Genomic DNA, 24,134 nt, shown 5'->3' on the forward strand with positions numbered 1-24,134 from the left:
GACTCATGGTCCCTTCTTGTGTGTGCGAGTGGGGGGAACTACACTGAGCGCCTCCCTCCTTGGGGAGGTGGGTCATTCAGATCAGACTCTGCCTTGGGATGGCAGAGGAATCCCTGACCTGCAGGATCTGTTGGGCCTGCAAGAGAAGTGCCTGGGTGGACAGTGAAGATGGCAAGACCTGACCACTGTCCCGGGCACAAAGCAAGCACAGGCAAGGGTCCTACGCCTGGCCGCAGCCATTGGGAGCACCAGGAGGGGCAGGTCTTGTCTTCCAGGGCGGAACCCAGTACTCCAGGGCAGGCCTCTCATGCTCCAGGAGGGACTCAGTGTTTCCAGTGGAACCCAGTGTTCACATGGGACCTGGTGCTCCAGCAAGATCCCCTGCACTGGGTGGGATCTGGCGTCCTAGGTGAGTCCAGTGCTCCAGGTGAGACCCAGTGCTCTAGGAGTGAGCCGGTGCTCCAAGTGGAACCCAGTGCTCCGGGCGGTGCCGGGTGCTGCAGGTGAGAGCCAGCACTTTAGGCCCGACCTGGGGATCTAGGTGGAAGCTGGCATTCGGGGTCAGAGCTAGCAGTCCATGCAGGACATGGTGCTCCAGGCCTGGGTGTGTGGAACTGTGTGGGTCCTCTTCAAGAGGAGACACAACTGCACAGAAGGTAAATGTCCCAGGCCTGGCTCTTAAGAGTGTGTGAAATCCTACTGAGACACAGGGAGAAACAAACAAAGTTGGAGGCATGGGGACACACAAATGGGGAGATGTGCAAAGGTACTGTGGCAGGGAGAGAGAGAGAGACTGCTTGATTTAGAGAGTGAGACAGACAAACACGGGGAGAGCCACGCTGGTGACTGGACAGCATCACTCAGGTGGACGAGTGAGTGGCAGTTTCTCCAGCGAGGGCCTTCCGCCGCCCAGGCTCTGGCCTTGACTTCCCAGCAAAGGGGCAGGGGGCGGGGCCCGGGCCCCAGGGAGGCCCCGGCCGGCCGGGCGTGGGCGCGGACCTAAGTCTGGATGAAGAGGTGGAAGTTGCTGCGCGTGAACTCGTGGTGGATGCTCTCGAGCAGCGCGTCGGCGTCGGCGGCGGGCTCGGGGGCGCCCGGGGGGCCGGGCCGCGCGCTGTACTCGGGGGTGTAGGTGAAGGAGAAGGCGCTGGGGTAGAAGAGGCCGTCGGCGCGCACCAGGCTCACGGGCACTGTGATGGGTGTGCGCAGCCAGCGCCAGTCGCTGCCGAAGGCGGCGATGTCGGGCACCACGCACACCAGGGACCGCGGGCTCCTGGGGTGGCACCGAGGTTAGGGCTGCAGTGCCGCCGACGGCACGCACCCGTCCCGTTCCCCGCGGCCCAAGGGAGACTCCCCCTATACCTGTACATGGTTTCGGCCTCCACGTCCCCGAACCACACCTTGAGCCCCGCGTGGAAGTTCTCGCCGTGGAGCTCGAGCGTGGCCACGTCTCCCCCACCACTCAGCTGGGGGCGGGAGGGAGCGGGGGCGGTGGCCGAGAGCCTGCTGCTCTCCCTCGCCAGCACCCCATCCCCCGCCCCCACACCTTGAGCCAGATCCCCGCTCGCCCGCGCCCCCTGCACCCGCCAGCGCCCCGGATTCACCTCCAGGGTGTTGATGAGGGGCACTGGGGTGACGGGTTCCCGGGTCCACGCCAGGCTGGTGCTGAAGGAGAACTCCACCGACTCGGTACCGATGATGGTCCAACAAGAGCTGTCATTGAGCAGCGCCCTGTTCGCCTCTTTGGGGCAGGGGGAGGCCTGGGAGGAGACCCAAGGGGATGGTGGCCACCAGCATGGGTGGCATGGGTCAGCATAATGCCTGGGCTCCTGCATCCTGGGGTCCAGTCCTAGGCTCTGAGCTTTCCCTGCCCTGTGAGCTTGGACAAGGCCCTTAAGTTCCCTGAACTAGCTGGTTTCCAAGGGTCTATTTTCTTAGGATTCTGAAACTCTACTTTTTAACATTGTGCAATTCTATTCTACAGGTTTGAAATGCTTGGGGAGGCAATATAGCTCAATAATAATGTTATTTTCTATATATTATGATTTTATCTCAACATTCCATGATCATATTCTTTTGGGAGTTGTACTGCTTAATAATAATTTTCCACATTCTACAGTTCTGTGGCTTAACATTTTATGATTCTTTTTTAAAAAATGTTTATTTATTTGGGGGGGGGGGGGCGCAGAGTGAGAGAGGGGGAGAGAGAATCCCAAGTAGGCTCCACGCTGTTAGCACAGAGCCTGACACAGGGCTCGATCTCATGAGCCCTTGAGATCTTGACCCAAGCCGAAATCAAGAGTCTGATGCTCAGCCAACTGAGCCCCCCCAGGTGCCCCTGCACATTCTATGATTCTAATGCTCTTTGCACAATAATACTCAATTCTATTACTTATTTTTATTTTCATTCTAAAATCTTATCTCCCAACATTCTATGACTCTAACATTCCTTGGGAAGGAGTATTGCTCAATTAATATTGTTACTATTTTTTCTACATCCTTGGATTCTGTCCTGATAGTCTATGATTTTAACATTCCATGGGAGGTAGTGTCGCTCAGTAAGCAGCAGTCATTATGATGATGACCATCTTACATTCTCCGGTTCTCTATGTTCTGACCTTCTAGGACGCTTGGTGCCATTACTCATTCCCTCTCACCTGGAATTGCACCACCTTGTCTGCGGCGAGGCATAAGTAAGTGCCACCCTCTCCGGCAGGCTCACCGGGGAACTGGAACGCACACTTGTGCAGCTGGGAGATGGGCTCGTCCACGTCGAGGAGTGCGTACTGTTTGGCCACTTTGCGGATGATCTACAACAGAAGGGGTGGTAGGAAGTATGGCGGCAAGGTGCCTGGGTGCACAAAGGCTGCCCTCCCAGCTAGCTTTCTGCTATGCTGTAGCCATATGGGCTCTGGCAGGTCCCCCTACCCCCCGCCCTTTACCTCCATCCAGCCCCACAAAGCACTGAGTATCCAGAGTAAGAATGGGTGTCTTTTTGCCTTGGGCCTTCACCTTCCAGCCCTGCCCTTGTGGGTCAGACTTTCTGCATGGATCTGGGGGGTCCCCCCAGGTATGCCTTCCCTTCTCATACCATTGGAGGTAGTGTGATGCCCGTGACAGTGCAGACGAGTTGCACTAGGGAGCCATAGCGGACGTAGCCCTCTCGAGGCGGGAAGTCCCCCTGGGAACAGTGTTCATCAGCTGGCGTGAAAAGAGGGAGGGGAAGGAAGGAAGGTTTTCAGGGGTCCCAAGTTTCTCCCCTGAACCCTGCCTTCCCTGCCTCTGGCCCCACCCCACATCACACTTGGATCCTGCGGGGAGGGTCGGCATGCAGGGAGACAGCTAAGGCTGAAGGTTCTCATTCTGGAGGGGTCATCTGTGGCCATCCTTGAAAGTGTCTGCTCCCAGGGTGGGGTTCGAGAGGAACGGAGAGGGCTGGACATTAGAGTCAGAATGGCTTGGACTAGTCACAGACTCACTGGGACTTTTGGCAAGCCTCAGTTCCTTGGGCAAAGTTTACTTTTCTCGAGGAGTTGTACTGAAGATGAAATAAGCTGATGCATGTGAAGCTCCCAGCCCCGGGCCGGCTGGTGTGGTTACCCAGGTGGAGCGTGAAGGCAGCCCACTGGCGCGCGCTGGCCACGAAGGCGCCGTCCTCCACGGACAGGTAGCGCGTGGAGACCGTCTGGGAGCGCAGGCGGTTGAAGAGGGAGACCTTTGAGCCCGAGGATATGCACACTGTGAGGGGAGGTGAAATCAGCGTCCAAGCCTGCCTTGGTTCCTTGTACTTCCAGGCAGTTTCTGGTCCTCTGTCCCCTGGGTCAGTCCCCTCGTATGCTCACTGGCCTAGACACACTGGGCATTCCTAGTTCACGGCCCCTTTACCAAGTACCGGCTGGAGTCCTGCTTTTTTGTATCCTTGCCTGTTCCTTTTTGCTGCCTGGACGCCCTTCAGTTCGATAAACAATATTATCAAGTATTCACTAAGTGCCTCCTTTGGGGCAGGCACTGTGCTGGGTACTGGGCACCAAAGGGTGACTTAGACCCAGTTTCACTCTGGAGGAGTTCACAGTCTCAGAGAGGTGGGACATACATATAAAGTTTCAAAATGAGGTGGTAAGGGCTGGGTGAAAGAGGGCTTCCTGGAGGAGGTTACACTCTCAGCTGGGGAGCAGGAAGTAGGTAGGAGTTGCTCAGGGGGCTGCATAAGCAAATACCATGTGGTGTGAAACAGCAGTGTGGTATTTCTAGGGTTTGACACCGATCTCTTCCAGCTTATCACACTCGCAACCATGGTTTTGTTTTCTGACGGAGCTTTGACCACTTGGGGAGAAAGCACTAGGTCATCTTCTCTCCCCTCCCAGTGCTAGGCATATTGTAAATGCTCAATTTATACGTAGCCTAAGTTCCCATCCATTGGATAATAATGAAAGCTAATGTTTGTTGTATGTCAGATACTGTTTTAAATGCTCTATATGCATTAGCTCATTTGATTCTCCCAACCCTGCTCTGGGGTAGATACTATCTCTGTTTAAGAGAGCAACTTGGGGTGTCTGGGTGGCTCAGTTGGTTGAGCATCTGACTTCGGCTGAAGTCACGATCTCATGGTTCATGAGTTTGAGCCCCGCATCAGGGCTGCCCTCCTCTCTCTCTCTTCCCCTCCCCTGCTCGTGCTCTTTCCCTCTCAAACAAAACAAAACAAAACAAAACAAACATTGAAAGAGAGAGAGAGAGAGAGAAACTTGCTCCAGATAGCACAGCCAGCCAGTAGCAGCCAGGATTCAAACCTAGGCCACCTAGCTCCAGAATCTGAACTCCTAACCACCACACTATACCACTTACCTGATACCAAGGGCCAGACAGAGCACTGCCTGGGTCTGAGACGTTCTACAGGGCTTTTAACAGACAGAAAGTAAGTATGGGCTTTGGAGTGACACTGACTCGAGTTCAAATCCTGGCTGGGTCTCTTCCTAGCCGGGCAATCTTAGGCAAGTCACCTGGATTGTGACAGGCCCAACTATTTCATTAAATGAGTGGATGAATGTTCCAGACCTCGTTTCAGTCATGCCCTCCTATCACTCGAACAATGATAGTACCTGCTTCAGAGGGATGCAGTGAACATCGAATAGGACGATTCTTGTTAATGTTAGCAAGGGAAGTCCACCTTCTCCTATGCCTTCCCCCACCTCACTTCGTGGGTAGCGACAACGGTGTTGTCACTGTTCTTCAGGCCCCGTGCCCCTTGGGATTTGTCACTTGGCACCCAGGGCAGTCCTTATGTCAAACTGTCTCTCTGATGAGCGATGCGTGTCTATCTCCCGTGCTAGGCTGTGGGTTCCTCCAGAACAGGCACTTGTCTTTATTTTACAGGGATCCAGCGTCTAGCACAGAGCCAGGCATACATCAAGCACTGAATAGATATTTTTGACTGCCCTTTTGTTGTCACTTTTGTCTTTAGTTCAGCACCTGCTGGCCATTTTTGTCTGCGCTGGACTCCCCACCCCCCACCCCACCCCCGGTCCCTTTCCCCAGGGTCTGGCGTCTGTCCCCTTCCCTCTGCTCTTGCTGCTCTAGTTCCTCATTCCCAGACCTGAGCCAGACCCCGCCCCTCTCTCGGCTCAGACTCCACCTCTCCCACTCTGGCCCGACCCTTCCAGTCTAGGTCTCCTCCCTCCCCAGTTCGGCAGCTCTGGACCCGGTGGCACCTGACCGCCCCGCCCAGCCCTCGCGCCCCGCCCGGCTCACGGTCGGTGTTCTTCAGCGACTGCTTCTTCTGCGAGGGCTTCGAGATGACCTTGATGAGGCGGCTGTGGAAGGTGCCTAGCTCCCGGCCCCCCCGGTGCACCAGCCGCAGCACCAGCCGGAAGTGCTTCCTCTTGTCTGCGTCCGAGATGTACAGGGTCTTGGCGCAACCGAATTCCTACGGGGTGCGCGGGCACCGGGCCGTCTCATCCCAGCCCTCCGCCACCAGTTTTCTGACGTCTGCCCCATCGGACGTGACAGGAAGCAGCACGATCCCAGCTCTCAGGCTCACCCTCGAGGCAGAACCCCGGTCCCCCCGCCTCTTCACCTATCTTTTGGCTTCTGCGGGGGGCGGGGGGGTTGTGGGCAGGGGGTAGATGAGCCCTCCTCGCCAAGGAAGGGGCAAGGATGGAAACAGGAATCAGAGCCCGTCCCTCGCCCTCTCACCCTGGAGTCTGGCTGCTCTTCGAAATTCAACTTCTGCGTCTCGGCGGCGCTGCCGGACGCGCCATCCAGTCCCATGTAACCGCAGACCGTGGGTCCGGTTTCCCCTGGCTGGTGGGCTGGAAAGGGACGCGAGGCGGCTCGGGAAGGACTCGGGTGCCAGGCAAGCGGAGTTCTCGCCGCCAGAGGGCGCGGCGAGACAGCGCATGCGACTCCGCCAGGCTCCCAGGCCGCGCTGTGCTGTCCCCCCGCAGGGAGGCGCCCGGCAGTCCAGGAGTCCACCCTCACCTTGGCCTTGCACTGGCTTCACCCTCCAGCCGGGACCTGCGAGGTAGACACAGGGCGGGGGGCAGAAGAACCTGCGGAGACATACAAACGCTGGACTCGCACATCCATTCTCCACTCGACTGTCTCTAGACGTCTCAAAGGCAGCATAAATCGGGCAGAATCTTTTTTTGCTCCTCCTCCTTTCCCAGTGCCCTCCCCAGGCTTCTCTGTGACCGTGGACCCCAGATGTTAATACATCTGAACTTGCTTTTATCACTCCTTTCACTCAACCCATTAGAAAGTCCTGTCCCCTCCGCATTCAAAACACATCCAGAATCCATGGGTTTCCTATCACCTCCACCTCAGTCCCAACTGCCATCACTTGTGCCTGGACCACAGCATCAGCCTTCTCCCCTGCTCTCTCTGCCTCCACGCCTCCCCTCTACGACCTGCTTAGAGCAAAGTGGGCACACTGCCTTTTCGTTTCTTTAAAAGCAGGGGTCAATCATGTTGTCTTCCTAAAACCCTCTAGCGGTTGATGTGGTCCCTGCTTACTTCTCCGACTTTATTTCCTACAAAGTCCCCCCTCCTTTTCTAATTCCAGACCTTCTGACTTCTTTTGTACCAGAAAAGGCCAAGTCTGTACAACCTCAAGGTGTCTGCATTTTCTTTTCTTTCTAATTGGCACACGCTTCCCCCAGATTTTCTCCTGTCTGGCTCCCTTTTAACATTCAAATCGCAATTCAGATGTCACCTCCTTAAAAGGCCTGTCCACCATCTTGACCTTTCTAGCTAAAGTGCCCCCACTTCTGTTTGCTGTCCTATAATTCTGCTCTAACAGCTGTCATCACAGTCTGGAATTTCTTGTTCACTGATTTGTGCGGAGTTTGTTGTCTGTCTCTTCCACACCACAGTGAAGATGCCATGAAAGCAGGGGCTGGATCTGTCTTCTGGAGTCGTATGTCCAGGGCCCGGCACTGTCCAGAGAGCCTGACACCTGATAAGCACCCAGTAAGTAGTTGTTGAATGAAAGAAGGAATGAATGGGTGGATGATGAGTGAATGGGGATACTGTAGATTCACAAGGAGGTTCTGTTATACACCAAAGTGGAGGCCAGTGGGGCAGAGGGAAAAGGCTCCTGATGGGCCAATAGTCGAGCTCTGTGTCCTCCCCAGGTTCTAAAAGACACTGAACTGGTGGGGTGCCTGGGTGGCTCAGTCAGTTGAGCGTCTGACTTTGGTGTCTGGCTTCGGCTCAAGTCATGATCTCGCGGTTCGTGGGTTCGAGCCCTGCATCGGGTTTTGTTCTGACAGCTCAGATCCTGGAGCCTGTTTCAGATTCTGTGTCTCCCTCTCTCTTTGCCCCTCCCCCACTAGTGCTCTGTGTCTCTCTGTCTCATAAATAAACATTAAAAAATAAAAAAAAATTTAAAAGACACTGAACTGGGGGCGCCTTGGGTGGCTCAGTTGGTTAAGTGTCCAACTCTTGATCTCAGCTCAGGTCATGATCTCACGGTTCCTGAGATGGAGGCCCCTGGCTGTCAGCACAGAACCTGCTTGAAATTCTTTCTCCCTCTCTCTGTCTGCCCTGTCCCCACTTGCTTGTGCGTGCTCTCTCTCTCTCTCTCTCAAAATAAACTTAAAAAAAAAAAAAGATTGCCTTAAATAAAACAAAAATAAAAAATACAATAAATAAAAGACAAGGCAAGCATAGAGCAGAAGGTGGCTGCAGGGACCTCCGAGGGGCCAGCGAGGCACCTACCGCTTCTCATTTCCATATGATTTTTGAGCCACCTTGGCATGCAGGATCCACACCGTCTGCTCACACTGTTGCTGTAGGCACTGGCGCACGCCTTCCCTCAGGACCGCGACATGCTCTGGGGTGACCCGGGGTGGGTGCAGGCTGGCAGCTGGGCAGGAATGAGCGTTAAGGGGAGAGGTGGCCTGGAGCCCAGCAAGGAGGTTGAATGAAATGCATGGGGGGTCAGGGACGGAAAGCATTGGGTAATAGAAGGGATTCCGGGTTTAAGTTGTGGGTTAAATATTTAGGCTGCCCATACTCAATGAGGCCTGAAGGGAGCCCACCGGGACCACCCAGGCGCCACTCTGCAGGTCTGGCTCCATGCCCATCACAGCCTGAAGCACTGGGGAGAGGCCCCAGCGGCACAAAGGCCACACTTGTGCCGGTCTTGGGACGGAGACAGAGTATGTGAGGGTGCATGATTTCCTTACACTTTGAGGGGACCCACCCCGGCGAAATCTGGATGCCGGGGCGAAGAGCTTTGCTGGACCCCTGGACCAGAGCGCTCTCTTGCCTGCCCCCAGAAGCCTGTAAACACCCAAAACGGTGTCCCCGGGATCCTAAAGGAACATTTGCGGTCTTCCAGGGTCAAAGCAACCCTCCTCACCCCCTTTCTCCCAAGCGAAGGGGCCTGTTACTGTCCTAGCTTTCCTTCCCTTGATTTCAGGGCCTCCAGAATCAAGGGAGTGGGCCAGTCAGAGCCTAGGGGCCTGGTGGCTTGTCGGCCTCGGAGTTTTGACGAGGGAGGGTGGTGGGTGGGCCCAAGACTTAAGGAATTGCAGAGACGGGGCGAAGGAGTCCGAGATGGCAGAGATTTGAGGGGCCGCCAGGTGGGGCCTGGGGGAGAGTCGGGAGCCCTGCGGCTACCCTTCTGAACCCTTTTGCCCGTCGCGCAGGACCAGAGTCCCGGGCCTCTCACTCCTGGAGGGGGCAGCGGAGGGCAGGAGCCCGGCCGAGCCAGGGCCCGCTCCGCCCCTTGGGGCTCTCCTCGGGGAAGGGCCTCGGAGGCATCCGACGCATTCCGGCGGCGGAGAGCGGGGCCGCCCACCCTCCCGCCGGGAGCCGAATTCCGGCCCCGCAGCTCGCGCCGGCGGCTCCCGGGGCGGCAGGGGCAGGGGCGCCGCGCTGGCCCCGCCCCAGCCCTGCGAGGAAAGGGGATCGCTCCCGGCCGGTGGGAGGGGTCGCAGCCCGCGCTCCCCCTCCCCACCGCCTGCCCCGGGTTAAATGCGGCCGCCCCCGCCGCTCGCTCCAGCCGCCTGGCAGTCCCCACCTCGGGCGCGCTGCCTGCGCCGTTACCTGGTCCAGCTGCCCGGGAGGCTCCGCCCGTCGGCTCCGCTCCGCGGCCGCGCCTCCGAGCTGTCCGGCGGGCTCAGGTGAGTCAAAGGGCCTGGGGGCGCGGAGGGGTCTGCGGGGGAGCAGGCGTCAAGCCAGGCCAGACGACCGTGTCTAACCGCCGCCGCACCGCTTACGGTGCCCCCATCTGACCTGCAGTGCCCTTCTCCACTTCTGTGGGGTCCTTTCCAAGTTGAGCCTCCACCAACAAGGCCACCAAAGGGGGGGGGGGTTGCTTGCCTCCTAATCTCCTCCCTCGAGGAACCGCCAGGAATGTCCCCAGGTGTTTATTCATCAGCCAATTCTTGAGGAGTTATTTGCAGACCTCTCCTTCCTTTTGAGCCCAGTCTCCCCACCCTAAGGCATTTCCGAATCTTTTAACGGGAGGATTAACCCCTCAGAGGAGCTCGGGGTTCTAGTATCAGACCTGTCACCACGTTGCTGTGTGACTTAGGGCAAGACACTAGTCTCTGGACCTAGTTTCTCCCTCTGTAGAATAAGAGGGTTGGGAAGGTGATGCACTTCGAGGCAGTCGATGTTTTGACTTTCTAGGATTACTGGGCAGGGGGAAGGGGGTGCCAGGGGAGATGTTGGCTCAGGCCAAGAGCAGGATAAGGGGGATCTTAGGGGGCCCAGAGGCTTCTGCAGGTGGGAAAGAATGGGAGGTGGCAAGGGCCCCTTGTTTCTTCCGTCCCTCCCCCCATGCTCCGCAGAGGTGGCCCTGGCTATGGCCCAAGCTAGAGAAGGCATTCTGCACCCTCCCGTTTGCAGCGGCAACTGGCACATCTGGCTTAGCAACTGGCACATCTGGCTTAGTCAACCTCCCACGACGGGCCCTGCCAGAGGGATTTTTGTTCTTCTAGCAGGCCTGGAAAGCGAAGGCAGAGAGGATCCGGGCCGGGAAGGCCGCCTGGAGTGAGCTGCACGCACCCGACCTTACTCAGAATAGGCCCATTCACGGAATTGGGGGAGGGGGCCAGAGGGGCTGCGGTTGGGTTGGGGCAGCTGGCCCCCTCTGCCAGGAAACAAGCAACAGAAAAATGACTAACGCAGCTTCAGCATGGGGCGTCGGGGGCAGGGTATAGAGTAGGGGGAGTGAATGGAAGGAAAAGAGGTTTAGTGACTCCTCGGCGCCAGGTTGCTAGGCAGCCAGGCAGCCCAGAAGGGAGAACGGGAACCAGGAGTCCCAGGTTCCTTTGCAGCTCAGCGGGCAGCCTTCCTGGGCCTCAATTTCCCCATCTGTACAACGGGAACCCTTCGGGATTATCAAGGGGCGTCGTCAAGGGCGGTGGAAGAGTGAGCGCTCACCTGCTGCCGGTACAGGGTCCATGGGCGCGCTGGGGCCTCACTCACCACCTTCCGGGTGCATCCAATGCCGCTGTCCCAGGAACCCTGCGCTCCCCTGCTTCTTGGCCCTGGTGTCGGATATATCCTGACCCGGGCTTATCTCCAAGGCCTCGGGGCTCTCGGCCACTGTTTGCTCTGGGCAGGGGCACCTGCTAGGCAGATGTGGTCTTCCCACGGCCACCTAACCAACGCAGCCAGATTCGGGAAGACGCCCCCTGGCGGTGTCTCCTGAGAGCAGGCGGGAAGTGGAGGCTCCAAGCCTGCGTAGCGCATTTTGGCGGTCGCGCTGCGGGTCCCTACCCCCCACCGGGTGAAAGGGTGCGGCTCTCCCCAGGGGCCAGAGGCTGGGCCCTGCATGTCTGGGTGTGTGCGCGCGTGCGTACGTGTGTGTTGGAAGGACAGCCACACAGAAGCGCCTTGTGTGGGGAGGGAGGGGGCCAGGGTGGGGAATGACGGCTTTGTTCTTGCAGAGGTTCTCCCGGCAGGAGAGGCCGCGGAACGCGTCGCTGGTCTTTGGAACCACTTAGGCGTAGGACTGTATCCTGGCGAGCCACTTTCTTGCCGAGTGACTTTGGGCATCAGCGCTTCTCTTTTCTGAGACGGTTTCCTCATCCGTACGATGGGAAGAGTAACAGTTTTAGTCTCATAGAATTGCCGAGATTAAATGTCCCAATGCATGAAGAACATTTAACACTGTGCTTGGCGTTTAGAAAGGCCTTTTTCTTTTTCATTTATTTTTGTGGATGTTTTCTTTTCGAGGGGCATTTTATTTTTAAATGATAGGTTTTTAAATCTGCTTTCTGTTTATCTAAATACTCTGCAATTCTGCAAAGTAGGATTCCCTGTGTTTCCCAGCACTGTACTGCAATTTTTTTATTATGAAAATTTTCAAACATACACAAAGGTAGAGACATTAGTAAAGTAAATCCATGATCCTTCCCCCCGCTCCAAGTGCCCATCACCCAGAGTACGAGCTCTGTAAATATTACCGCGTTGCTATTTTCCTTGCACCCTCCAGGCTCTGGCACTTCCGTTCTCTGTCCCCCAAGCACCATGAGGGGCCTTCTATGCTCGCCACTGCCTATGTTGCTGCTGCTTCTCCAGCCCTCCTGGGAAAGCCAGGTCCAGTTCGCAGGTGAGCAAGGCTCAGCCCTCACCAGCAGAGGGAAGGGAACAAAAGCTGGTTCTCCGTCTGCAGCCAGCTAGGTCTGCTGGGGAGAGAAAAAACAAAGGCTCTGAAATCATAACGGGCTAGGTTCTATCTAGTTCACAGCTTCGCCTCTCTGGGACTCAGTTTCCATATCTGTAGGATGTGGCTTAGAGGTAACAAAGTTGGCGGTAACATGGAAAAGTGCCCATTTGGCGTTTAATTTTTAAAAGTGAACTGAAAAATCAGGAGACTTCACGTAACAATTCTGGTTTGGGACCTCCCTTGAAAAATCCAAGGATCTGTTAACATGGCGTCCGCGTGGCAACATTTGGCCGGGGGAGGGATATGGGTGTCAGTCAGCGTAACCCAAGTTCACTCATTCATGTTGCCTGCCTGGTCTCTGTAGTCGTTTGAGTTTGCGCCATCCCTTCGCCCACTCCCGAATGGGGAATGCCTCCTCAGAATAGCTCTAAGAGCCGTAGGATAGAGAATTGGTGAAATCTGGCCTCAGCAAATGCTGGATGAGTGGAGATATCTAGCTCGCATTTGCTAGGTTAATTCTGCGCTACGCGCTGTTACGCCGGAAAAGCACCATTTCGCCTTGGGTTTCCCTGGGGATCTCCTCCGAGATGAGGTTTTGCAGAACTAGGAAAGTCCTTCCCGATCTCCTCGAAGGTCCCAGGTGTCGAACGGGGCCCCTGGATTTGGTGTTCGTGATTGACAGCTCGCGCAGCGTGCGCCCCTTTGAGTTCGAAACCATGCGGCAGTTCCTGGTGGGCCTCCTCCGCGGCCTGGACGTGGGGCCCAACGCTACGCGCGTCGGAGTGATCCAGTACTCGAGTCAAGTGCAGAGCGTCTTCCGGCTCGGCGCCTTCTCGCGCCGCGAGGATATGGAGCGCGCCATTCGCGCGCTGGTGCCGCTAGCTCAGGGCACCATGACCGGGCTGGCGATCCAGTACGCCATGAACGTGGCTTTCAGCGTGGCCGAGGGCGCGCGCCCGCCGGAGGCGCGCGTGCCGCGCATCGCTGTCATTGTGACCGACGGGCGACCCCAGGATCGCGTGGCTGAGGTGGCGGCTCAGGCGCGCGCCCGCGGCATCGAGATCTACGCCGTGGGGGTGCAGCGCGCCGACGTGGGCTCCCTGCGCGCCATGGCGTCTCCCCCGCTGGACGAGCACGTCTTCCTCGTTGAGTCCTTCGATCTTATCCAGGAGTTTGGCCTACAGTTCCAGGGTCGGCTGTGTGGTGAGTTAGGGGTGCTCTGGAATGATTTCTCATCGAGTAAATACCGGCTGGTCCCGGGAGGCACCGCCCACTCTAGCTTCAGCCCCACCCACCAGATGGCTAAGTGGCGCTGGGCTACCGCAGGCTCTCACATTCCAGGTCTGCCCACTTTTGCTTAGGCTTAGCCCACAAGGAGCACATTTAGCATGCCTGCTCACCCGATGAGCTGTTGTGGTTTACCACTGGTCTGAGGTCAAACTCCAAAATCCCCTCTCGACACAAGAAGCACCGCCTGTCACAGCTGAGAGCAATCGCCCACCCGGAAACTGTCATGCCCCGCCCACATGGGCATGGCTCCGCCTCTCTGTTTAGTTCCTCCCACAATGCTGCCCATCTATTCTGCACCTTGAATTATTCCGCCCACCTTGATTTAACACCTCTCCACCTCCTCTACCTTACCCCTCTGCAGTCCTGCCCCATCCCATTGACACATGTAGCCCGGTGGTGACCTCCTGTTCTGAGATTATTCATAGTGACTACTCAGGCACTTTCTTTCCCCAAGCCCTCCCATCTAGATCCTCCCTCTCACCTGAGGCTGGTCCCATCTAAAGCCGTACTTGAACTTGGTGACTGCCTCTGACCCCACCCAGTTTTTTTCTTGTTGGAGGGTTCTTCCCATCTGTCCCTCGCTGATTCTATACTTGTGTGTCCTCAGGAAAGGACCTGTGTGTTGAGGGGGGACACGGCTGCCAGCACCAATGTGTCAGCGCCCCGGGCACGTTCCACTGTGCCTGCAACCCTGGCTACCAGCTAGCTGCAGATAACAAGAGCTGTTTGGGTGAGAGCTGCCCCTGCCTTTGCAGTCTCACTGCTCCTGAATCTTCTGTGGCTCCCTATTGCCCCAGCATCAGACCAGTGAGTCTGGAAAGGCCTTTGGAAGTAAAGGTTCAGCACCTTTACGGGTCTAAAAAAGGGAAGCTATTGCCTGCGGTCACACAATTCCTTGGTGAAATCTTGACCCCACAGTTAAGTGTGCTTTCTACATCATTCTCTCCCTTATTTCAGGCTTGCCTCCTCCCTGGCTCCAATACGCCTCCCAAACTTGTTTGTGAATGCTCCCATGCACATCTTCTTACTGTTTCTGTTATGCAGACACTCACTTTTGGGGTCTTCAGTTAGGGTCTCCATACCCCTGCCCCCCAATATATGGTGGGGGGCATTCCTGCTTCTGCATCTCAGCTCTTTCTGGGCTGCCCTTGCTGCTTCTCTCTGCACCTGCAAATCCTTCAAGGCCTGGTTCTTCATTTTTGTCTTCTGAAAAGGTATGCCACACTATGCCTTCCTTATACAATTAGGGTTTGCTTTTTCGCGTGTATGTGTGTCCACTCCTTTGAACATGATGGCAGCTACCACTCACCGAGTGCCGATTTGGTATTAGACGGTGCACTTCAACGTTCACATACGTTATCTCTCAACCTCATAACGACTGGGGAAAAGGAGTCATGTGTTCCCAACAATGCAGATGTCAGCTGGGGTCTTCTTGTTTCTAGAACTTAGAAGAGGCTGGCTTGAAGCCATTTGAATCTTTCCCCAAGACCTCTGGGGATTCCCCAAGTGCTTACCTTCTGCGGTCACCTCTTGCTCTGAGCTTCTGCTGAATTCATTCAACTTATGGGTCCTCGCCCAATTTCTCAACCTGCACATGCTGTTCCTCTGTGTATGTAAATCAGCCTCTTCCTTGGTTTACACGCTTGTGTGCACAAGGCCAGGTGTGTGTATATGTAAGTGGTGCGTATATCTGTTTTACTAAAGATGGGGGTGAACAGAGTGTGCATCACATTTAAAATTCTTTTTTAATGTTTTTATTTGTTTTTGAAGGAGAGAGAGAGACAGAGCATGAGTGGGGGAGGAACAGAGAGAGACAGAGACACAGAATTCGAAGCAGTCTCCAGTCTCTAAGCTGTCAGCACAGAGCCCGATGTGGGGCTCGAACTCACGAACTGTGAGATCATGACCTGAGCTGAAGTCGGATGCTTAACCGACTGAGCCACTCAGGCGCCCTGAGTGTGCATCACATTTAAGTAAAGTCAAACATACACACACAAAAGAAACACCTGCTGATTATAATTGAATATTAGACACCATTGATCCCCAAAGTCCTCTGTCACCCCATTACAGGTGATTTTTCATGGGCAACTTCAGCCCACACAGGTACTCGTGCTCACATCATCTCTCTTGTTCTTCACTCCCATCTCCTTTCTAGGAACCCCAAGTTCTCACTGTTTTGTACAGGGCAGTCTACACCTCTCCAGTCCCTACTTCCCAGCTCAGCTCTGGCTGTCTTTGTACATCTAAACCATCAAGATACTCAGCAGGCAATAGTTCACCCTCTTTAGAAGGAAGTTAGAAATAGCAGTTGCATTCTTCCATTATATTCCCATTTTGTGGATGGGGAAATGGAGGCTCAGATAGGTAAAGTGGCAGAACCTGGTCCTCCTCTGTGAGTCAGTGACCATCTTGAGAGCAGGGGCCCTTCTACACTTGTGGATTCTTGTTCTTATGCCTGGCTTAGTAGTGGGCACGCTGGGCTGCAGCTGGGCCTTGAGTTGGGGGAGCCACTTGGCCCACTAGGAAGGTGACCTGTGCTTATAGAAATCACAGATGCCTGGGGACCACCCCGGGCTAATTAGGTCAGGATCTTTGGGGGTTGCGGCCCAGGCGTAGGTCTTTTTTAAAAAGCTTCTCAGATGATTGTTCTGTCAGGGCTGAGAAGTGCAGGCCCAGGGCAGATGCTGAGCTCACCTCTTCCTCAGCCATTGACCTGTGCGCTGAAGGGACCCATGGCTGTGAGCACCACTGCATCAGCTCCCCAGGCTCCTATTCCTGCCGCTGCCGAGCTGGCTTTGTACTCCAGCAGGACCAGAGAAGCTGCAGGGGTGAGTGAGCCCCACCACCCGCCTCCTGGACTGAGGTCCCTGATGGCTCCGATCAGAGGTGACACCTTGCTCTCTCTTCCCTCCCACCAGCCATTGACCACTGCAGCTTTGGGAACCACAGCTGCCAGCACGAGTGTGTTAGCACCTTTCGTGGGCCCCGGTGCCACTGCAGAGAGGGCCACGACCTGCTGCCCGACGGGAGGAGCTGTCAGGGTGAGGAGGGCTCTCTTGTGTTTGTGTCGAGGGGCAAGGAATCTTGGCTGGTGGAGTCCACCCTGACTCATCCTGATCTGTCTCTCCTTTAAGCCCGGGACCTTTGCAATGGTGTAGACCATGGATGTGAGTTCCAGTGTGTGAGTGAGGGCCTCTCTTACCGCTGCCTGTGCCCTGAGGGCCAGCAACTGCAGGCAGATGGCAAGAGCTGCAACCGTGAGTGCCGGGCGGGAGGGTGTTCTGTCGGCCTCCGCCCCACTGCCCTCGTTCCGAGCGTGCTTGGCTCTGCCCTCGCTGTGGCCCAAGGGTGTGCTGTGAGTGTGTGTGTGTGTGTGTGTGTGTGTGTCCGTGACAGTGGGGTGGGGGCATGCAGAGGGCGTGCCATGTCCTGCCTCCATGTCTTTCCCCCTCTTCCTCTACCCTGCTGCCAAGGTTCATATCAAAAGTACACACTTGATCACATTTCTCCCTTTTCGAGAGTCTTCTGGGCTTACTAGTGCCTATCCCTGGGTTCAGATGCCTTACCCCTGAGTTTTTTGCATGGTGGGTACAGCCACATTAGTGGGTAGTGAAATCAAATTAGTGGATTACGACTAGCCTTTTTGGGTTTTTTTTTTGTTTTTTAAAAAGAGAAAACAGAGTTACTGCCTATAGAAAGAGTAAGTGAGGTTTCACGAAACTTAATTACATGCAAGCATACCAAGTGTGTCATTTGTTATTGTTATTTTTTACTGTGGGGTGTGGTCAACATTTTGAAACCAGCAGCTTAGCTCATCATAGACAAGGTTTCCCACCACGCGCGTTTCCCACCATGCCTGCACACTTCATCCAGGCTGGCCGGCCCATTCCGGAAGGTGTCGAGAGCTGCCAGCTTCCGTGCCTCTGCACGTGCTGCTCCCACCATCCAGCATGTCCCTTCTCGCCTTGAAGAACTCCTGCCCATCCCTGAAGAACAAGTCAGATGTCACCACCTCCATGCAGCCTTCCTCACCAACGCTGGGAAGAATGAATTATTCCTACCTGGGGCTCCCTATCTGCCCCTCTTCCCTCGGCTGCAGCAGATAGCATGTCTGACCGGCTCTGTTCTATCCTGATTTCGTTAGGATCAGGATTATGTTCCTTTATTATTGAACCCCCTTCAGGGCCTCGCAAAGTCCCTGATTCAGAACAGGGGAGGCAACGCTGTAGAGTGATTTAGGAGCAGGGGTGTTGGGGTCAGACAGACCTGGCTTCAAATCTGGCTCAGCCACTACCAGCTATGGAGTCTGGAGCAAATCACTACCCTTCAGAACCTCAGGCTATATCAATGGGGATAATAACCTAAGATTATTGGAAGGATTGAGAAAAAATACATAAAGCACTTAGCCCAGGACTTGGCACAAGGTAAGCTGTCAAATAATAACATTTTTGTTCTTATTTGTTATTTTTATAGCTTATATATTAACAATATATATTCTTTCGATATATTATTGATAAATTTATTATTATAAAATTATATTCTTTTATTATTATTGCTATTATCACCTAGTACAGTGCCTGGCACAGGAAGGACTTCACACGTGGTACCTGTTATATAATAACTGTTTGCGAATGAATGACCCGGGGGGGTGGGGGGGGGGGGGGGTGGGGCAGGGGGGTAGAAGGCTGCCACCAGCCAAGGGTCTGGCCCCCAATCCAAGTTCTTCTCACTACCTAGGGTGCCGGGAAGGCCACGTGGACCTGGTTCTGCTCGTTGATGGCTCCAAGAGCGTGCGCCCGCAGAACTTCGAGCTGGTGAAGCGCTTTGTGAACCAGATCGTGGACTTCCTGGACGTGTCCCCCGAGGGCACGCGCGTGGGGCTGGTGCAGTTCTCCAGCCGCGTGCGCACCGAGTTCCCGCTGGGCCGCTACGGCACCGCGGCCGAGGTCAAGCAGGCGGTCCTGGCCGTGGAGTACATGGAGCGCGGTACCATGACAGGGCTGGCGCTGCGCCACATGGTGGAGCACAGCTTCTCCGAGGCGCAGGGCGCACGGCCCCGCGCCCTCAACGTGCCTCGCGTGGGCCTGGTGTTCACAGACGGCCGCTCCCAGGATGACATCTCGGTGTGGGCGGCGCGTGCCAAGGAGGAAGGTGGGCTTGGCGCGGGACGCACTGGGCTGGGGTTGGGTGGGACGCGGAAGGGGTCCTTCCTGAGGCCTGGGGCACCCGCTGCGTCCTCCTGCCCTACAGGCATCGTCATGTACGCCGTGGGCGTGGGCAAGGCAGTGGAGGAGGAGCTGCGCCAGATCGCCTCCGAGCCTGCAGAGCTGCACGTGTCCTACTCCCCCGACTTCGGCTCCATGACGCACCTGCTGGAGAACCTCAGAGGCAGCATCTGCCCTGGTGAGCACATCTGACCCGGGACCCGTCCCCTCCAGCCAGTGCCCCGCCTCGGATCTTGCCCCTTCCTATGCAACGCCGTCCTGGATAGAGTTGTAACCCCGCGACGGACCCACTAGACAGAGCCTTGTTACTCAAAGTGTGGTCCGCGGACCAGTGGCAGGGCTGTCGCCTGGTGGCTTGTTAGAACAAGCAGCCCACAGCTGCCCAGGCCTAATGAATCCGATTTTGTCCTTTAACAAGACCCTCGGGTGATTCCGAAGGACGTGGAAGTTAAAGAGCACTAGACTAGGCTGGCTCCTGCCCCTCAGATTAGCGGGTGCTCAGAGTAATTTCTTTCCCAAAGGCATGCCAAACTCCTTGTTCACGGAGTCACGTCATAAATCCCTTTAACTTGTTGGAATTCAACTATACAGATCTGGCAAAGTGGCAGGACCGAGAGTGTTCCAAGGACACAAAAACGTGTGCTTTTTGGACACTATAGCCTCCCAATTCAGTTCATCTACTTCATCTGGTGTGCAGTTGAGGAATAAGGGACCCAGTCTATCTGTGGAGGAGAAGAGGGCTGTTGACCCTTGTGTCCTGTACTTTGTAGGTCGTGTAGGGAACTTCTCGGGGGGAATTTTTACCATGGAGTCTTTGCATTCCAACCCAGAGATGTGGCTTTTCTTTCCCATTACCGGGCCCCTCCAGAGCTAGGTTCGGTAGAGCTGGGCTGGCCTGCGGAGTCTGCAGTTTTGAGAAAGAGTTTAAAAATATATGTACATAAACATAGGTGTGTGCATACATACATGTACGTACATGAATATGTATACACGCGTGTGTATGTATATACACACACACCCCTACCTCTCTCCCTGTCCCTCTCCCTCTCTCCACGCTAATCTAATAATTAGCTAGGGTATTGTGGAGGCACCGGAATAGATGCTCTTTCATGGCCCTCCTGTCCTGACTCGTATGTCCCCTGCAGTGTGTCTTTGAGCAAGTCACTTAACCTCCACCCCTACCTTAACTTCTCTCTTCTGTAACAGGGGAAGGTGCTGGCTGCCCAAGCTTGCTTCCAGCTCTAAAATTCTTTTTTTTAATGTTTATTTATTTTTGAGAGAGAGAGAGAGAGAGAGAGAGAGCAAGCGGAGGAGGAGCACAGAAAGAGGGAGACACAGAATCCGAAGCAGGCTCCAGGCTCTGAGTTGTGAGCACAGAGCCCAATGCGGGGCTCAAACCTACGGACTGCGAGATCATGACCTGAGCCAAAGTCAGCTGCTTAACTGACTGAGCCACCCAGGTGCCCCTCCAGCTCTAAAATTCTAAGAGAAATCTGGGCTCTGTGGTTGAAGCTCTTCACCAATTGGCTGTACAACTTTGAGCAGATCTTTCTCCCTCTCTGGCCCTTGGTTTCCCCAGCTGTGAAGTTAGGAGTCTTTGCAGGACTGTTATCAGTCCCATTGATGACATGACATACAGCAATTCACTAAGGGTCCAACAAGACTAAGAAATCACTCTTCAGTCATAAAAGCAATTCTTTTGTGAAGGCCACGCACCAGGCACTGTGCTGTAATATTAAAAAGGGCACATGTTTACAAAATTTCAGTGAATCTAAGACCATCCATTGTAAGATTCCCCATTTTATATACTTCTGAGAAAAAACAGGTGCCGAATTTAATTGTAAGACATGTATTTTGATTTCAGAAATGTTGAAATGTGCGTGGAGATAGACTTGGATCAGTGGGTTTTAAAATTTTTTTTAATGTTTATTTTATTTTTGAGAGAGAGAGGGAGAGAAACGGGGGGGGGGGGCAACAAGAGAGGAAGACAGAATCCAAAGCAGGCTCCAGGTTCTGAGCTGTCAGCACAGAGCCCGACGCGGGGCTCGAACTCACGAAGTGCGAGATCATGACCTGAGCCGAAGTCGGATGCTTAACCGACTGAGCCACCCAGGTGCCCCATGGATCAGTGTTTTTGTTTGTTTGTTTGTTTTGTTTGTTTATTTTTTGATCAGTGGTTTTTAAACATCAATGTGTGACAGATTCACCTTGAGGGTTTGTTAAAACACAAATTGTTGGGCTCGAACCCCAGAGTTTCTGATTTAGTAGGTCTGAGGTGGAGTCTGATAGTTTGCATTTCTTTTTTTTTTTTTTAACGTTTATTTATTTACTTAGAGAGAGAGAGAGCAAGCAGGAGAGGGGCAGAGAGAGAGGGAGAGAGAGAATCCCAAGCAAGCTCCTCAGTATGGAGCCTGAAGCGGAGCTCGAACACATGAACCCTGATACCATGACCTGAGTCGAAATCAAGAGTTGGACGCACACTGGCCACCCAGGGACTCCTGATAATTTGCATTTCTAATAACTTCCTAGGTGCTAACTGATGGTGGTGGTCCAAGGACCACACTTTAAGAACTACTAGTCTCATTGAAACACACAAATAAAGTGTATACTTAAGCTGGGCAGTGTTCTAGATATTCCCTCTCTAATAAAATAGTCACTAGCCACATGAGCCCACTTAATTTACATAACTTTAAAAAGTTAGAATTTTTAGTTCTTCAATCACACTAGCCACATTTCCAATGTTAAACAGCTGCACGTGGCTCGTGGCTATAGCACTGGACGGAGTGCAAACAGAACACTTCCATCGCTGCATGAAGTTTCATTTGGAGAGTGCTGCCGTGTGGACTCTTGCTACTCAAAGTGTGGTCCGTGCACCAGCAGCATAGGCATCGCTCGGTCTTAGAAGCGTAGAGTCTCCTCTCTCCTTTGCCATTTCAAATCAGAATCTGTATTTTAACAAGATCTGGTGATTCCAATGAGCATTAAAGCTTGAAAAGCACTGTTCTAAGATGTACGCACACACGCACACACGCCGTAGAATCCTCAGCACCACCCAATGAATAGATTTTCTCCTTGTATCCGTTTTTTACAGACAAGGAAACTCAGGCTTAGAAAGGTTGGGTGAGTTTTCCAGTATCTCACAGCTACCTAGCTGGTATTCATCCCAGGCCTGTTTGAATCCAAAGCCCACATACTCAGCCACAGGCGAGCGGAGCCGCCAGGGCCGGCTCGTCTTCCTGCAGATTCTCATTCCCCTGACTCTCTGTGCCCGGCTGGCAGAGGAGGGCATCGGCGCGGGTACAGAGCTTCGGAGCCCGTGCGAATGCGAAAGCCTCGTGGAGTTCCAGGGTCGCACGCTGGGGGCGCTCGAGAAGCTAACGCAGAACCATATCCTTTGGGGCCGAGAGCCCGGGCTGGAGGGGAGGGGATGGGACCCCCGAACCCCCCATCGGCTTCCTTAACTGCTCACTGGCCCAGCTGGCGGCGCGCCTGGAGGATCTGGAGAACCAGTTGGCCAGCCAGAAGTGAGGGCCGCCGGTGGCTCGGAGCCGGGCAGGGACGCGGCCCTGCGGACCGGGTCCCCCGTGTGCCGTCGGGGCGCCGGGGCCGGGCAGCACCGGGGCCCCCGGGGCTTGGGCTGGCGGGGAGGGGGCGCTGGCGGGCTCTCAGCGCTGCGCTCGAGCTGGCCTCGCCTGGACCAGAAGCCGGACTGCGGCGGACGGAGGCGCGAGCTAGCTCCGCACGCCGTCGCTTTGTGCTGTGCTCAGTTCTTTGTTGGGTTTCCTTTTGTTTTCTTTTTCTTAAAAAAAAAAAAAAATTTTTTTTTTTTTTTCCACGGGGTCGGTTTGTGGGTCTTGCTCTGCCGCCAGAGGGAGGGGAGGACAGACGGAGCGCGCTCCGGAGGCGCCCGGGCGGCGTCTCCTCGGAGAAAGGCGCTTTGTGCGGGGGGTCGGCCTGGGGGGCAGGGGCCGGGCGCTGCTTCCCCCTCCTTGTTTATTCAGCCGCGAACAGACGGCTCCTTATGCGCGCTGCGGGAAGGGAGGGGGCTCGGCGCGAACCCTCGGGGTCTGAACGAGACTGCGCCCCTCCATTCCCCCCCCCCCCCCCACTCCGCCCCCGAGGGTCCAGCGCTTCGCTCTCTGGTCTTGCGTATCTCATGGTGCCCCCAGATCGGGCTGAAAAGCTGCTACAATTGGGCCAGGGGGTTGGCGAGGAAGCGAGAGGCAGTCATTGAACCCCCTAAATGGACGGGGAGGGGGCGTATAGGTGAGTTTCACCTGGATTTTCTCTCCCTCCTGCACTACTTTGGGAGAAGAGGAGGTGTCAGCCAGGACCCCTGGCCAAGAGCTGCCTGTTCAGGGCTTCCTCTGCCCACCACTTCCAAAAATAAAACAAACAAAAACAAACAAACAAAAAAACAAAACAAAAGCCAACCCTCAGGAAAGAACACAAAGCCTGCCGTTTCCCAAGTGCATGTGAGAAACTGATTAAAATACTTCAGTCCTGGGTGCTTGTGGCCAATTACTCTTGGTTTGTTTCCTTACCTGTAAAATGGGTCCTGAAATTGTTACCCCCAAGGGTGGGGGTGAGAATGGAGGAAATTATTCTAAAGCATCTGACATTGTGCCTGGTACATGTTAGGCCCTCAATTAATGGTAGCTATTAATCTTATGTTAATACTATTGTATTTAGTCTTGGGCATTATTCTAAGTGATTTGCAGGTGTTTTCATTTTACCCTCACAACAACCTTATGAGGTAGGAATTATTGCCTTTATCATCCCCATTTTATAGATAAGGAAACTGGGGCATAGAGAGGTTAAGTTTCCCAAAGTCACAAAACTAGTAAGAAGCAGAATCAGGGTGTATTAGTTTCCTGTGGCTGCTGTAACAATTACCAAATTCAGTGGCTTTACACAACACATTTATTACCTTATATATTTTTTAGTTTATTTTGAGAGAGCACTTGCACGCACATGAGTGGGAGAGGGGCAGAGAGAGAGGGAGAGAATCCCAAGCAGACTCCAAGCTGTTAGGATCCCACAAACTGTGAGATCATGACCTGAGCCAAAATCAAGAGTCCGGTGTTTAACTGACTGAGTCACCGACACCCCCAAATTTATTACCTTATGGTTCGGGAGGCCAGAAGTCTAAAATTGGCTGGCAGGGCTGCATTTCTTCTGAAGGCTTCTGTTTTCATGCAGCTTCTAGAGGCTGCATGATTTCCTTGGCTTGTGGCTTCGTGTCACCTCCACCGCTCCTTCTGGCGTCACATCTCCTTCTCTGACTCTGACCCTCCTGTCTCCATTTTACAAGGACCCTTGGGATTATATTGGGCTGCCTCAGATACTCCACACCAGCCTCCCCATCTCCAGCTCAAACTTCGTCACATCTGCAAAATCCCTTGCCACATCAGGTGACAGATTCACATGTTCCAGAGACTGGAATGTGTCCATCTTTGGGGGTCCATTATTGGGCCTACACACAGGTCTGAAGC

At 54.5% G+C, this 24,134-nt stretch overlaps 2 protein-coding genes across 4 annotated transcripts; one reads left to right on the forward strand and one right to left on the reverse strand.

Moving 5' to 3' along the window:
- Positions 1-554: 554 nt before the first annotated feature.
- Positions 555-10,915, reverse strand: RBPJL (recombination signal binding protein for immunoglobulin kappa J region like). The gene is given in 14 exon segments (XM_042930077.1): positions 555-1,273; positions 1,363-1,466; positions 1,605-1,760; positions 2,658-2,810; positions 3,092-3,201; positions 3,601-3,738; positions 5,746-5,920; positions 6,190-6,305; positions 6,475-6,545; positions 8,215-8,337; positions 8,339-8,362; positions 9,550-9,759; positions 10,516-10,600; positions 10,894-10,915. Coding segments are annotated over 14 exon segments (1,761 nt in total). The 3' UTR covers positions 555-999.
- MATN4 (matrilin 4) lies at positions 9,184-22,244 on the forward strand. Of its 3 annotated transcripts, XM_042930856.1 has the most exons (11): positions 9,184-9,626; positions 11,951-12,067; positions 12,758-13,327; positions 14,022-14,144; positions 16,120-16,242; positions 16,333-16,455; positions 16,549-16,671; positions 18,152-18,565; positions 18,665-18,817; positions 21,919-22,026; positions 22,109-22,244. In XM_042930856.1, exons 2-11 carry the CDS (start codon positions 11,986-11,988, stop codon positions 22,165-22,167), a joined length of 1,878 nt encoding a protein of 625 aa, XP_042786790.1. In that variant the 5' UTR covers positions 9,184-9,626; positions 11,951-11,985; the 3' UTR covers positions 22,168-22,244. The 3 variants fall into 3 exon arrangements, with proteins under 3 accessions (XP_042786790.1, XP_042786792.1, XP_042786791.1); XM_042930858.1 differs by lacking the exons at positions 21,919-22,026; positions 22,109-22,244 and adding an exon at positions 21,731-21,861; XM_042930857.1 differs by lacking the exons at positions 21,919-22,026; positions 22,109-22,244 and adding an exon at positions 21,389-21,682.
- Positions 22,245-24,134: the final 1,890 nt, after the last annotated feature.

This window comes from Panthera leo, chromosome A3 (assembly GCF_018350215.1).
Source record: "Panthera leo isolate Ple1 chromosome A3, P.leo_Ple1_pat1.1, whole genome shotgun sequence".
Lineage (NCBI taxonomy): Eukaryota > Metazoa > Chordata > Mammalia > Carnivora > Felidae > Panthera > Panthera leo.

Excerpts from the sequence above, each read along its gene's own strand:
- MATN4 (XM_042930856.1), top strand. The coding sequence starts at position 11,986 with ATGAGGGGCCTTCTATGCTCGCCACTGCCTATGTTGCTGCTGCTTCTC. Across the intron at positions 13,328-14,021 it reads GTTCCAGGGTCGGCTGTGTG|GAAAGGACCTGTGTGTTGAG; the intron begins GTGAGTTAGGGG and ends GTGTGTCCTCAG. Across the intron at positions 16,456-16,548 it reads CGACGGGAGGAGCTGTCAGG|CCCGGGACCTTTGCAATGGT; the intron begins GTGAGGAGGGCT and ends CTCTCCTTTAAG.